A 14,227-nucleotide genomic window follows, 5' to 3' on the forward strand; every position below is an offset into this window, starting at 1 on the left:
GTTTGTTCTTCTTTATTATTTCCATTAAGTGTAAGGTTAGATTGTTTGAGATTTTTTAAATTTCCTGAGATAGGTGTGTATCACTACAAACTTCCCTCTTAGAACTGCTTTTGCCGAGTCCCATAGTTTTTAGATCACTGTGTTTCAATTTTCATTTGTCAGGTATTTTTTATTTCCTCTTTTATTTCTTCAGTGACCCACTGGTTGTTTAGTAGCATATTATTTAGCCTCCACAAGCATGTGTTTTTTGCAGCTTTTTCCTGGCAGTTGATTTCTCATCTCACAGCATTGTGGTCAGAAAAGATGCTTGATATGATTTCAATTTTGTTAAATTTAGTGAGACTTGTTTTGTGGCCTAGCCTGGAGAATGTTCCATGTGCACTTGAAAAGAATGTGTATTCTGCTGCTTTTGGATGGAGTGTTCTATATATATCATTTAAGTTTATCTGGTTAATACGTCACTTAAGGCCAGTGTTTCCTTATTTTCTGTCTGGATGATCTGTCCATTGATGTAAGTGGGGTGTTAAAGTCCTCTACTATTATTGTATTACTAACAATTTCTCCCTTTATGTTAATACTTGCTTTATGCATTTAGGTGCCCCTATGTTGGGTGCATATATATTCACAATTATATCTTCTTGTTGGGTTGATTTCTTTATCATTATGTAATGTCCTTTCCTGTCTCTAGCTACAGCCTTTGTATTAAAGTCTATTTTGTCTCGCATTTGTATTACTACCCCAACTTTCTTTTCATTTCCATTTTCATTGAATACCTTTTGCCATCCCTTCACTTTCAGTCTGTGTGTGTTTTTATATGTGAATTGAGTCTCTTGTAGGCAGCATGTATATGGGTCTTGTTCTTTTCTCTATTCAGCCACCCTAAGTCTTCTGACTGGAGCATAGAGTCCACTTACACTTAAGGTAATTATTGATAGGTACGTACTTACTGCCATTTTGTTAATTGTTTTCTAGTTGTATTTGTAGTTCCTCTCTGTTTCTTTTTTCTTCTCTTATTCTCTTTCCTTGTGATTTGATTGCTTTCTTTAGTGTTGTGTCTTTATTCCTTTTAATTTTTTTGTATCTGTATAGGTTTTTTGTTTGTGGTTACCACAAGGTTCATATACAACAACCTTTGTACACTGTAGTCTATTTTAAGTTGATGGTTGCTTAAGTTCAAGTGCGTTCTAAAAGCACTACATTTTTAATCCTCTCCACCAACATTTGATGTTTTGGATGTCATATTTTACATCTTTTCATTTTGTGATTCAGTTAAGTAATTATTTTAGATATAGATAGTTTTACTACTTTTGTCTTTTAAGCTTCATAGTAGCCTTATAGACTGTTGATCCACTACCTTTAGTGTGTGTTTGCCTATACCAATGAGATTTTTCCTTTCATAATTTTCATATTTCTAGTTGTGGCCTTTTCTTTTCCACTTAGAGCGGTCCCTTTAACATTTCTTATAAAGCCAGTTTAGTAGTGCTGAACTCTTTTATGTTTGCTTGTCTGTAAAACTCTTTATCTCTCCTTCCATTCTGAATGATAATCTTGCCAAGTATTCTTGATTGTAGGTTTTTTTCTTTCAGCACTTTGAATATATCATGCCACTCCCTTCTGGCCTGCAAAGTTTGTGCTGAAAAGGCAGCTCATTACCTTATGGGAGTTCCGTTGTATGTAACTAGTAGCTTCTCTTGTTGCTTTTAAGATTCTCCCTTTACCTTTATTTTCTGCCGTTTTATTTATAATGTGTCTTGCTGTGAATTTCTTTGGGTTCATGTTGTTTGGGACTCTTTGTGAATCCTGGACCTGTTTCTCTCCTGTTTCCTTCCTCAGGTTAGGGGAATTTTCAGCTAACTTATTTCTTCAAATAAGTTACCTGCCCCCTTCCCTCTCTCTTTTCCTTCTTGTACCCCTTTAATGCAAATGTTAGTACACTTGATTGTCCCTTAAACTACCCTTATTTTTTTAAATTATTTTTTTCTCTTTTTCTGTTCAGCTTGGGTGATTTGCACTACTCTGTCTTTCAGATTGCTGATCCATTTTTCTTTATCATCTAATCTATTGTTGATTCTAATGTATTTTTTATTCTAGTTATTGTATTTTATTATTCAACTCTGTTTCATTCTTTTATATTTTCTAAGTCTTTGTTGAAATTCTCACTGTGTTCATCCATTCTTCTCCCAAGTGCAGTAAGCATCTTTATGATAATTACCTTGAATTCTTTATCAGGTAGATTGCTTATCTCCACTTAGTTCAGTTTTTTTTTGAGGTTGTTTGGAACATATTCCTTTGTCTCCTCATTTTGCCTAATTCTCTCTGCTTGTTTCTATGTATTAGGTAGGTCACTTGTATCTCCCAATCTTGGAGAAGTAGCTTTACGTAGGAGGTGTGCTATGGGGCCCAACATCATGCTCCCTTCTGATCACCAGGCTATATGATCTAAGAGTGCCCTCTATGTGGGCCGTGGGCACTCTTCTGTTGTGGTGGGCTGACTACTGTGGGCATGCTGGTAGGCAGTGCTGGCCTCCAGCATTAATAGGCTAGAGGGAGGATTCCAAAATGGCACTTCCTAGTGCCAGTCTCATCACAGTAGAACAAGCTCCCCAAAATGGCTGCTGCCAGTGTCTCTGTCCCCAGACAGACAGTTGCCTCCTGCCTCTCTGGGAGGCTCTCTAAGACCATCAGGTGGGTCTAATCCAGGCTCCTTTCAAACTACTGCCTCTGCACTGGGACCCTGAGGGTGTTAGATTTTGCATGCGCCCAGTAAGAGTGGAGTCCCTCTTTCCTACAGCCCTCCAGCTCTCCCAAATGTAAGCCCTCGTAGTTTTCAAAGCCAAACTTTCTGGGGACTCGCCTTCCTGGTTCAGAACCTCTAGGCTGAGGAACACAAGGTGAGGCTTGGACTCCTCACTCCTTGAGGAGGACCTCTGCAGTTGCAGTATCTTTCTTGTTTGTGGGTCATCAACCTGAGGTTGTGTATCCTGCCTATACCACATCTCTGCCCCTCCTCAATGTGGCTCCTTCTTTATATCTTCAGTTGTGGAAAATCTTTTCTGCTAGTCTTCAGGTCATCCTCCTAGATATTTGCTCTGTAAGCAGTTCTAATTTTGGTGTGCCTATGGGAGGAGGCGAGTTCAGGGTCTTCCTACTCAGCCATCTTAGGGAAGCTCCTCATACATTATTTTTAATTATAAAAGAAGTAATAGAAAGATATGGTAGTCACCACCCTAAGATATAAATTTCAGAATCACCATCAGTGGGACAGTTTGAAATTATGGGCCTCCTAATATAATGCAATAAATGGTATACAAATTATTTATGTAGGCTTCATGCCAAAATGTAACCTAAATTTAATCATGAGGAAGCCATCACACATATCCAGAATATGGCACATTCTATAAAATCACTGGCCTTAACTCTTTGGAAAAATCTATGTCATGAAAAATAAACAACCAAAAAAGACAGGAATATTTTCTAGATTAAAAGAGACTAAAGTGATATATCAAAATGCAACGTGTGGTCCTTGATTGGATTCTGGATCGAAAAACATAGCTATAGATGGTATTTGAGGGACAAGTGGAGAAATTTCAATACTAATGCTAATTTTCTTACATGTGAATGGTAGGGTAGTTATGCAGGGTATGTCTTAGGAGATATAACTAAAGTATTTGGGATCAGCAAGAAAATTTTATATGTGTGTACACACACACACACACACACACGCACACACACACACAAACACACCCTTGTAGAGAGACAGAGAGCAAGAAAGAGAGAGGAAGTAAACACAGCAAAGTGTTAGCTACTATTAACTCTAGGGTAAACATATATGGATGTTCATTGTATTACTCTTCCAGTAAGTTTAAATAGGTTTTAAATATGTTGAAATTTGTTTCCCTAAATATATATCATATAAAATTATTATATATAATAAATATGTATTATTTGTGAATATATATATGCAACATGCTGCCATGTGACTGTTTCACCAGTAGAAGTCTTCAAGTAGAGGCAAGTCTCCCTTCTAAAATTCACTGAATCAATTCAACTCAAAATTTTGTTGAACACCTGCAATATGCTAAATCCAGCTCAAAATCAAGTATACAGAAATGAAGAGGCTATATCTTTGCCCTCAAACATTCACTAATAGGGAAACAGACATGTAAATAAATAAATAGTATGATAAGTGCAACAGTGGAGATATCAAAGGAAGAGGCAACACAGAGAAAGATATGGTTAACTGTATGCAGAGCTGTCCAATAGAACTTTCTGTGATAGACAAGTTCTTTACCTGTGCTATCCAATACAGCAGTCCCTAGCCATATGTGACTAAAGAGCACTGGAAATATGCTACTGCAATTGAGGAACTGAATTTTTTATTTTATTAATTGTAATTAATTTACATTTGAACAGCCAAATGTGGATAGAAGCTACCATATTGAACAGCACCACTCCATAGGGCATGGCAGGGAAGGGGAGGTTGAAGAGAGAAGAAATTAAGAAAGTCTTCCCAAAAGACGCAACATCTAACAGGGTCTTGAAGGATGACAGGAATTTGCCCAATTAGATAAGGTAGGAAATACTCTATGCAGAGAAAGAAGCACATAAAAGTATGAAGAGATGTCCCAACATGGCATTTTTAGGAAATCAGTAAATTTCACGTCACATGGGCATAGAGAGCAGAGGAGAGGAATGGGGTAAGAAGAATAGTGAGGATAATAAAGTTAAAAGAAAAGAGAGAGCTTATATTATAAAAGATCTGATGTATCATCCAGAGGAGCTTAAATCTGATCACGGTATTTGGAACTAGTGAACAGAAAGCAAGAGTTAGACAATTAATTTCATATTTTAGAACAATCATTTTGACAGAAGACTGGAGTGGAGACAGCAAGTAGAAACGGGAAGCCAATTGAAGTTACTATTGCACTAGTTTAACAAAAGTTAAGAATCTGGATGGAAATGAAAGAGGGAACAAATGAGCTATTTGGGAGGTATATGGAAAAGGGAAACAAAGAGGAAGACTCCCTGATATTTAGCTTCAGATACTGATAATAAAACAAGGAATAAAGCAGGGAGAATCAGACCCAGAAAGAAGAGTGGGCAGAAGGAAAGAGTATGACTATGTTTCAATACTGAAAGCTTTAGCTTTAGATCACAAACTGCAAGCTAGGATGAAAGCAGATTTGTGCAGCTCACAAAAGAAAGAGGAGAGGCGTCTGAATCTGCATCCAGGAAAGGGAAGAGAAACCAGGCTATATTTGAAGCTTCTGTGAGATGCAGCCAAACACACCAGTGCCTGAACTGAATAACAATGTGATCTGCTCTCTCTGACCCTGCTGTCTAGTTATCAGGGCATAACTAATGAAACTCCAGCAGAACAAAACAGTCAGAGTCATCATGTTTTCAGACACCCTCGTTTTCCTTACCTTGTTAGAGCGAGAGCATGAATATAACTTGTGCTCTATTTTTATAGGAAATTAAGGCAAAAAAAAATTACAGGTACCTAACATTTCCCATATTGTATATCACATATAAATAAATTATAGCAAAAGCCTACTCCTACAACTAGGAATTACATTGTTTTTGAAAGAAACAAATATTGAAAGCCTAGAACTATGACATATATATATATATATACACACACACATATCATTACTCTTCACAACTACCCTGTGAAGCGGTTAGTATTATCTCTATTTTACAAGTGAGGAAATTGAGGCTCAGAAAGGTTTAGTGGCTACCCAAGGTCACACAGCTAGTTAGTGGCTGAACTGAGATTCAACTCTAAGTTCAACAAACCAAAGTCAAGTCCCACTGAACCCAATGACTATATGCTGCTTATGGAGGTGGAAGAAAACAAAATGCAAAACAATGAGGTCTCTGTTCCCATCTTTCTAGAGCTCCCGCTGTCACCAGCATTCCTTGGTACAATGCCCTGATGCTTCCTAATTCTGCCTTTTAAACTACGCTCTCCAACCTAAAATGCCTTCCCCTGTCCTCTGTTTATCCCAGTTCTACCCGTCCACCAAATCCACCTTCAACTCAAATTCCCCATCACGTGACAGGCCTTCCAGACAAACTCTCTCCATCATGCACTCTCTTTCCTGATATCTTTAATTCCATTTATTGACTCAGTCATTGAACCACCTATCCATCCCAGAAACAGGAGATGATTCTGTGTAAGGTAATGTACTCAGCAATGAGGCTGTAAAAAGAAATACCTATAAGAATACAGATGGCCCCTGACTTACAATGGTTTAACTTACAATTTTTTGACTTTACAATGGTGCAAAAGCAATACTCATACAGTAGAAACCGTACTCCAAATTTTGAATGTTGATCTTTTCCAGAGCTAGTGATAAGTGGCATGATACTCCCTCGTGATGCTGGGCAGCGGCAGCGAGCTGCAGCTCCCAGTCAACCATGCGATCACGAGGGTAAACAATGACACACTTACAACCATTCTGTACCCATGCAACCATTCTGCTTTTCACTTTCAGTACAGTATTCAGTAAATTACACAAGACATTCAACACTTTATTATAAAATAGGCTTTGTGTTAGATGATTCTGCCCAACTGTGAGGCTAATGTAAGTGTTCTGAGCATATTTAAGATAGGCTAGGCTAAGCTATGTCAGTAGGTTAGGTGTATTGAATGCATTTTTGACTTATGACATTTTCAAGTTTATTGGGATGTAACATCGTAAGTCGAGAAAGATCTGTACTGTTTAGGGACGGCAGACATGGAAAACTAGCGAGTTTAATATGAAATATCATTTCATATTATAAAGTACTTGGAAATATTTTAGACCTACAAATCATTTGTTGTTTTATGTATACAAGTGTTAATTTGAGTGTCTGGTCACTTCAACATCACTGGAAATTTCTTATATTTCTTCTATAGTCTTCCATGCATCCAACAAAAATTGGCTGAACTCTTGTGAGGCACAGTGCTAGGTATTACAGGGAATACGAATAGATACAAGATGCAATCTCTGCCCTTCAGCTGAAGAAATAAAACAAGTATGCATATAATTATAAGGCAGAACATATATGATAAACTTATATAAGTGTTATATATCATAGTAAGTGCTAGGAACATAGAATAAAAGCAAAACTAAACAATAGGTTTTCAAGGAAGGACTCATGTTGTCCTGGTATCTGAGCTGAGCCTAAAGCATCATTAGGATCCTAAAAGCCCAAAATAGAAGATTAAGTCTAGAAAAGAAAGATTCATGCCTAAGAAATATACCAATTGATTGTTTTCTAATCATATAAAAAAGCCACTTCTATAAAAAGTAAACTTTGGTTCATCCTAGCAAGTTTAATATGTGAACAATATTTTGATTAGTAATAAACTGTGAAAATGAATATCAAAAGAAAGATTTAGATCTGCTATTCTGAGCTTCAAACTCGTGGCAGTCAGCTGGCTAAGAAAAATGGCAAGGGGTAGTTGGCAAACTACAGGCTATTGAGATATTTATAACCACTAGAGTCTAAAAAAAATTCCTAAAGCTTTATTTAATATTTGCAATACATATACAAATAAAGTTTTCTAATTATTTAACATTAAATTGCATACTCTATTACTGAACTCCTCAGGGAAGAAGATACTATTTAAATGCAAAAAAAAAGCATAATTATTCATTTCAATTTAACAATAATTAAATGAAAAGCAAGTACAGGTACTGCCAAGAATCTCTTCTAATACTGTACTAATGGACATGCGACTATTAACAAACACTAATCTCATTAAAAATAAATGATTTATCTAGGCTCAGATTCATCATATTCATAGTTAAAAGTATATGGCTTATGGAGCTCTATAAATAATCAATTTTCTGATAACATTTATACCTGGTCATAACATTCTGTGCAGTATTAAATGTATTTATTTCAAGATTTCATACGCTAAATGAAAACATGTCTAGTCATCTGATTACAGAGAATAAAATTCAAACATAAAAGCAGAGCTTGGGAAATTAATTCTCCACAAATTATTTGGATTTTCTATTTTTCTGAGCTGGATTATTAGAACAGATTAACAAAGTGATTTGTGTGTGTGTGTGTGTGTGTGTGAAGAGAGAAAATGTAGGTTTTCAGTATGGCCAACTAAATTCCTTATGGATCCAATGCTTCCAAAAATAACAACTCTAAATTCTGGACAAAATACAAAAAACAACAACAACAACAACTAAAGGCAGCCTGGGTGTCTATGAATAGGAAAATGCCTAAACAAACGGTGATGTGTTCAAACAACCAATACTGAACAGTTTAAAAAAAAGAACCATGCAACAACAGGATTGAATGTCAAAACCATTATGTCGAGTAAAAAAGGTCTCACACACAAGGGTATACACAGTATGATTCCTTTTATGCGAAATTCTAACAGAGATAAATCTAATCTATGGTGGAAAAACAAAACAAAACAAAACAGTGGTTTTCTCTGGAGAGTGTTTTAGGCAACTGACTCTGAAGGGGCAGGCAGAACTTCCTGGGCTGGTGGTCATCTTCACTATCCTGACAGGGGTGGTGAGTTATATAGGTGTATGCATTTGTCAAAACTTAGTGAACATACAGTTAAGATCTGTGCTTTTTATTGCATGTAAATTTTACCTCAAAAGAAAAGAATGTAAAATATTGAACTGTATCAATGACATGCATACTAAAATATTTAGGGGGAAAGTGTACTGATGGCTGCAATTTACCTTGAAATGCATCAAAAATAAGATAGGCACAGATAGATGAATAAATATTGATATAGCAAATATACTAAAATATTAATGGCAAAATCTTGGTGTGGATATATGCATATTCACTGTAAACCTCTTTGATTTTTCTGAATTTTCACTAAAAAAATGTTAGAGATCCAAAAAAAAAAAAGAAGGAAAATAACATTAGATTAATTCAGAACAAGTCCTATGAGGCTAACATCATTTCCTTTCTATTTTACCGGGATTACCACCAGACTGGTAACTCAGAGAAAAACAATTGACAATGTATTTGGACCCCGATAAATTTGGATCTCTCTTCATAATCTGATTAAGGCAAAACCCCCAGATTGCATAAATAATAATGATAATAGCTACTGCTGTGTATAATACTCTTTACTAGACACTTTCCTAGCACTTTATATGTATTAACTATTTGATCTCTACAACAATGCGATGAGATAAGTACTATTATCCACATTTCACCAATGGGGAAACTAAGATGTTAGGATAATTTGCTCAAGGTCACATACATGTAAGTGGAAGAGCCAGAAATTAGAATCCAAAGAGTGTGGGTCAGAACCCCTGCTCTTAACCACTTCCCCATGACCGCTCCCCTAGTTGACTCTGTAACTGATACAATGTCATATACGGTGCTCTTGTCAAGTTTGTGGTTGACATGAAGCTAGGAACAAAAGCAAATATAGTACTTTACAATTTATCCCAAACGATTAAGGGACATATAAATAAAAGACTAACAAGATAAAATCCCATAGGGATAAAATATAAGATCCTGCATTTGAGTCCAAACAACCAACTTTACCTCCTGTGACAACACTGGTGCACAGCAGGTGTTGGGCAAGAACCTGTCAAATGAATGTACGATTGAGTGGCAGGGTAGAGAGAGTGTGTGAAAAAGGACAGGCTTTAATAAAACCAAAGCAAAATATAAATTTAATAGATAATGCTACAAAACACTAATATATAACTATGTTACCTAGAAGTAGGTTAAATGAGCACTCTACAAGACTGTTCTAGTCAGACCAATGCCAGATATGCTGTGCTAACTTCTGGGAACTACAGAGTAATAGATGCAGGTAACCTGGAACAAGTTTAGAGCAAAAGTGTAAGATTTAAAACTGACCTATGTGAGGTACAATGGAAGAAGCTGTGAACATTTAATGTGGAGGAAAGACTGAAATGAACACAGTAGCAAACTTCAAAATGTAAGGTACTGTCATGAAAAAGAAGAATCACACTTATTCTGTAATTGTCTATAAGAATAAAAATAAAGTCAATTGAGAGAAGCTACAGGAGCTACAGGGAAACAAAATCAGAGTCAAGGAAGACTCTTCTAACAGATATAACCACAAAAGAAAAGGTGGGAGAGAAGGGACTATCTCATAAGGGTATGAATACCCTAAATATGATAAAAATAACTCAATGAACGATTGGACCAAATTAACCTGAAGATCTCTTTCAAATCTAAGAACTTACTATATAATAAAAGGTAATTTTTATAAATCTATGTCATAAAAAGCTTCAGATTGATTAAAATAGTCATATCAGTGACCAAAATAGACTTGGCATGACAAAATTTAAACGTAAAGGAAAAAATAAAAAATAAAACTTATTTGCCAAGTCTGTAAATGCAGAGAGCTTTCAGACTAAAAACACTGTAATAAAATGCAAAAGAAAAGATAAACAAATTTGTCTATATAAATATTTAAAACTTTTACATATGAAAAACATTAAAAGGCAAACAATAAGCTATGCAATTAGGACAAAGGGATTTTATCTTTAATATAGAGCTATGGTGTCCAGTACAGCAGCCACAGGCCACATATGGCTATTTAAATTTAATTAATTTAAATTGACCTTAAATTAATTAACCATTAAAATTTTAGTTTCTCCATTGCACTAGCCACATTTCAAGTTCTTAACAGCCACTGTGGTTAGTGGCTACTGTACTGGACAATGCAGATACAGGACATTTCCAACACTGCAGAAAGTTCTGAACACAGACAAAACCCAGGTGTCAAAGGAGCCTGGGAAATACAGCCTGCAGGGGTCAGACCCTCTGTTAAAAAGGGCAGAAAAGGGAAGGAAAGAAATGTCTGAGGTCAAACAGGCTGAGGCCTGGCACTGGTACAAATAATTTAGAGAGAAAAAAAAAAACACAAATGGCCAACATTTGAAAAATGTCCAACCTCACCAGGAATTAAATGTAAATTACAAATCACTATTAAAATAAGAATAATATTAAATTAACAATAATAAATAATAATTCAAGTACTTAGTGCTGATAAGGGTGTGGTAAAAACAGATACATTCACATATCCTAGCGGAAGAAAAGAATTTTCAAAATATTTTCAAAGAAGCCGGAACAATTTTGAAATTAGCATCAACAAATTTTTAAATGTTTATACTGTTAGACCAACTGAGTGCATTTCCAAGGATAGATACAAAGTCTAGAAAATCTTAAGTCCAGAAAATAATTTTAGAAACAAAGATGTTCATTGCAGCTTTACAATATTGAAAAAAAAAGGACACCTTCAATGTCCACCAGTAGGACAAAGCAAAGTAAGGCAAAGTCAGGTACATCTATCAATTTATTAAAAAATAATACTGCTTGTTTACCAGCCACAATGAAAGGTGCTAGATATATAAAAAAGATTAAGAGGTAATAATAGACTAATTTGTATCCATTTAAATAATGTTTATGAAGGATTTCAATAAAATAAGGATGTGTTTGTGATATGCCTAGTGAATAAAGATTAATCTGAAATTGATTACTCTTACATCAAACAACATATGCCAAAAGGTTATTAGTAACAGTGGTTGCCTCTAAGTGGTAAATTTATGAGCTTATTTTTTCCTTCTTTTATACGTTTCCAAACTTTCAAAATTTTCTAAATAAAAAAACAAATTTTACAGAGCTATAAAAAACTCCTTCAGAGCTATTAATGCAAATGTTTAACAACTGTAAACCTGCCACAACAGTGCCAGTTTACCTGTTACAATAATAAACTGCATTATTTGGATCCAATTCTATCGCCTGTGTGTAACAATCCACTGCAGCAGCATAATTTTCTTCTTTCACGTGGTTATTGCCTAAAATAACCAATAGGTACAGTAAGTACAATATACAGAAAAAAAGTCTGGAAGATAAATTTTAATCATAGAAACTACAGTAATACGAAGGTCAGCAACATGATTTTTCATTCATACTGGAAATAAATTTTATATTGTACTATAGAGTTGATACCCCTTAGCTTTCAGTGTGCTTGAATGATTTTTAACAGTGGAGAGTCTTTAAAAAATTAATCTTTGAATATCTTATAAAACCAGACTTCAATAAGTGAGTAAGTGTAACAATTATGATTACCTCTTGGCAAAACCTAACCTCTTCTCACCTTCCTTATCTTCATCTCTCTCTTTCCTTTTAGAGCTGCCCCACCCCATTCCAGGTGGACCACCCTCCACAATCACTATCTCAGTCTGGACCTGGTCTTCCATTCCTTCCCTGTCAAAACATGCACCTGCTGATGAGCAAGCCCTCAGAACATGCGGTGAGGGTAAGCTAGTGAAACTACTCATGTCAATGTCATTGGCAGATATTTTTATGTGCTATCCCTTCCAGAGATAGATTCTCTTTTAAAGAAGATTACTGGAGATTAATTTCTAGAAAGACAGAATTTCAGATACCACAGCTAGCCCACAGCATACTGATCTTCAGGAAGGGCTTCTGCAGATACATCTGGCAATAATTTAGCTACGTTAACGACTGGTCGGCAAAATAAGGGATTTCTTGTGGCTATCTTCTGTAATCCATTAAACAGAAAAAAAATGTCACGATCACTATTAAGAACCAATGCTCAAAATTGAAATTTTTAAAACACTGGGATTACGAGAAGTGTTTACATCTCAAAAGCCTCTATTATTCCTTCCAGCTTTCTCTGAACCAGAAGCTCTCCTATTAGCCTTGTTTTCTTAACAGATCATTAGCTACTTAATGGGAGGAGAGTGTAAATTTGCAGATAACAGTAAGATTAAAGGAAAGACAGGTAGATAAGAGTACCTAAAATCATACAAACGTTACTTCAAATTAAGAAGCACAAATGAATATAAAGAGTGATTGCTAAGTGAATATAAAAAGTGATTTCTACATAATTTCTCTTTGGGATGATAAAATGTTCTAAAATTGTGGTGATGGCTACACAACTCTGTGTACAAACTAGAAACCAATGAATTCATACATGTTACAGTAAATCGTATGGTATGTCAATTATAGCTCAATAAAGCTGTTTTTTCAAAGCTAAAAAAATTAATTTAGATCTCCACCCCCAAAAAGAAATGAAGCTAAAAGGTTACATAGCTTTTATGATTGAGCAAGAAATTAACTACATTAGCCTCAGTACTTAAATAGATTTGCTTCTTCCATGTAAAAGATTTAAATTCTCCGGGTTATGTGGATTTTCTTGTTGCCATTGGGTCTTTTTGTCTTGGGATGGCATTTCTTGGGTAGCAGTAAAACCTAGTGTATGTCTTTTCCCGTAAACCGCACTAAGTGTACAGATACTAAATATATATATAGCGATATTAATGATAAAAAGCTTCAAGTCAGAAAATATTCAATATACAAAAACTCAGGACACAGATATTTGTGAAGATAAATATAACTAGGCACTGCACAGCACTCTATATTTATACATAGAACTCTCCTGTCTCCTTTAATCCTCAAGACAACCCTTTGAGATATGCCTTTACTTCTGTGACATGGCAGGGAATTACAGCAATGAACCCTTCTTGGTTTTGTCTGATCTTATTGCAGCTCTTCAGAAGCAAAGCACACAAAAATATTTGAAAGCAACCTTCCAGGAAGGCACTAGCTGGCCAGAAGCCCTGATTAACACAGGTAAGTATAACATGCAGCCTGGAATAACCCTATGCTTGACAGTCTACCATGGCCATTTGTTTTCACACGAATAGCAAAATCTGTATGACAATTGCTTTAACTTTATGTGTAACGTCTTAGATGTGACATGTCTTAGTGAAAACAAAGAATAAGAGCTTTTGGTTAAAGCCGAAAGCAGTAGGTAATTCAGTCTGCCCATGCTGCCAGAGTAAATGAGCCTCACTCTGCATCCCCTTCCAACCCTCAACTTACTAACATTCATTATATCAAAACAAACTCTGCAGGGAATGCAGTCTCCCAGTGTTCTGCCATGCAGAGGGAGTAAATATGAGGGACAAAAATAAAACTTCAATTTGCCATTTAGTACTAGAGCTAAAACAAGAGAGCTGCAAAAGCAAAATGTTAGTGGAGCATATATTACATCACTGAGGATTTCACACACTACAAAAGTCTAAGTAGAAGGAAAAAGAAACATCAGATTAAATTGTTTCAATTAGAATAATATATGAAAAATGCATTTGTATCTGGATAGTTCAAATGCAAATTCTTTGGGGAATACTATAATTCAAATGACAATGAGGATCTGGTTGTTACTTTA

At 35.5% G+C, this 14,227-nt stretch overlaps 1 protein-coding gene across 1 annotated transcript in view; it reads right to left on the bottom strand.

The window, feature by feature from the left end:
- The window catches only part of SGTB (small glutamine rich tetratricopeptide repeat co-chaperone beta), a 44,426-nt gene that overhangs the window by 15,479 nt on the left and 14,720 nt on the right, over positions 1 to 14,227 (bottom strand). The window contains exon 5 of the mRNA XM_061187860.1: positions 11,726 to 11,825. Within this exon, the coding sequence (XP_061043843.1) occupies positions 11,726 to 11,825 (100 nt within the window). The remainder of the gene's footprint in view (positions 1 to 11,725; positions 11,826 to 14,227) is intronic.

Source organism: Eubalaena glacialis, chromosome 4 (assembly GCF_028564815.1).
Source record: "Eubalaena glacialis isolate mEubGla1 chromosome 4, mEubGla1.1.hap2.+ XY, whole genome shotgun sequence".
In the NCBI taxonomy this organism is placed as follows: domain Eukaryota; kingdom Metazoa; phylum Chordata; class Mammalia; order Artiodactyla; family Balaenidae; genus Eubalaena; species Eubalaena glacialis.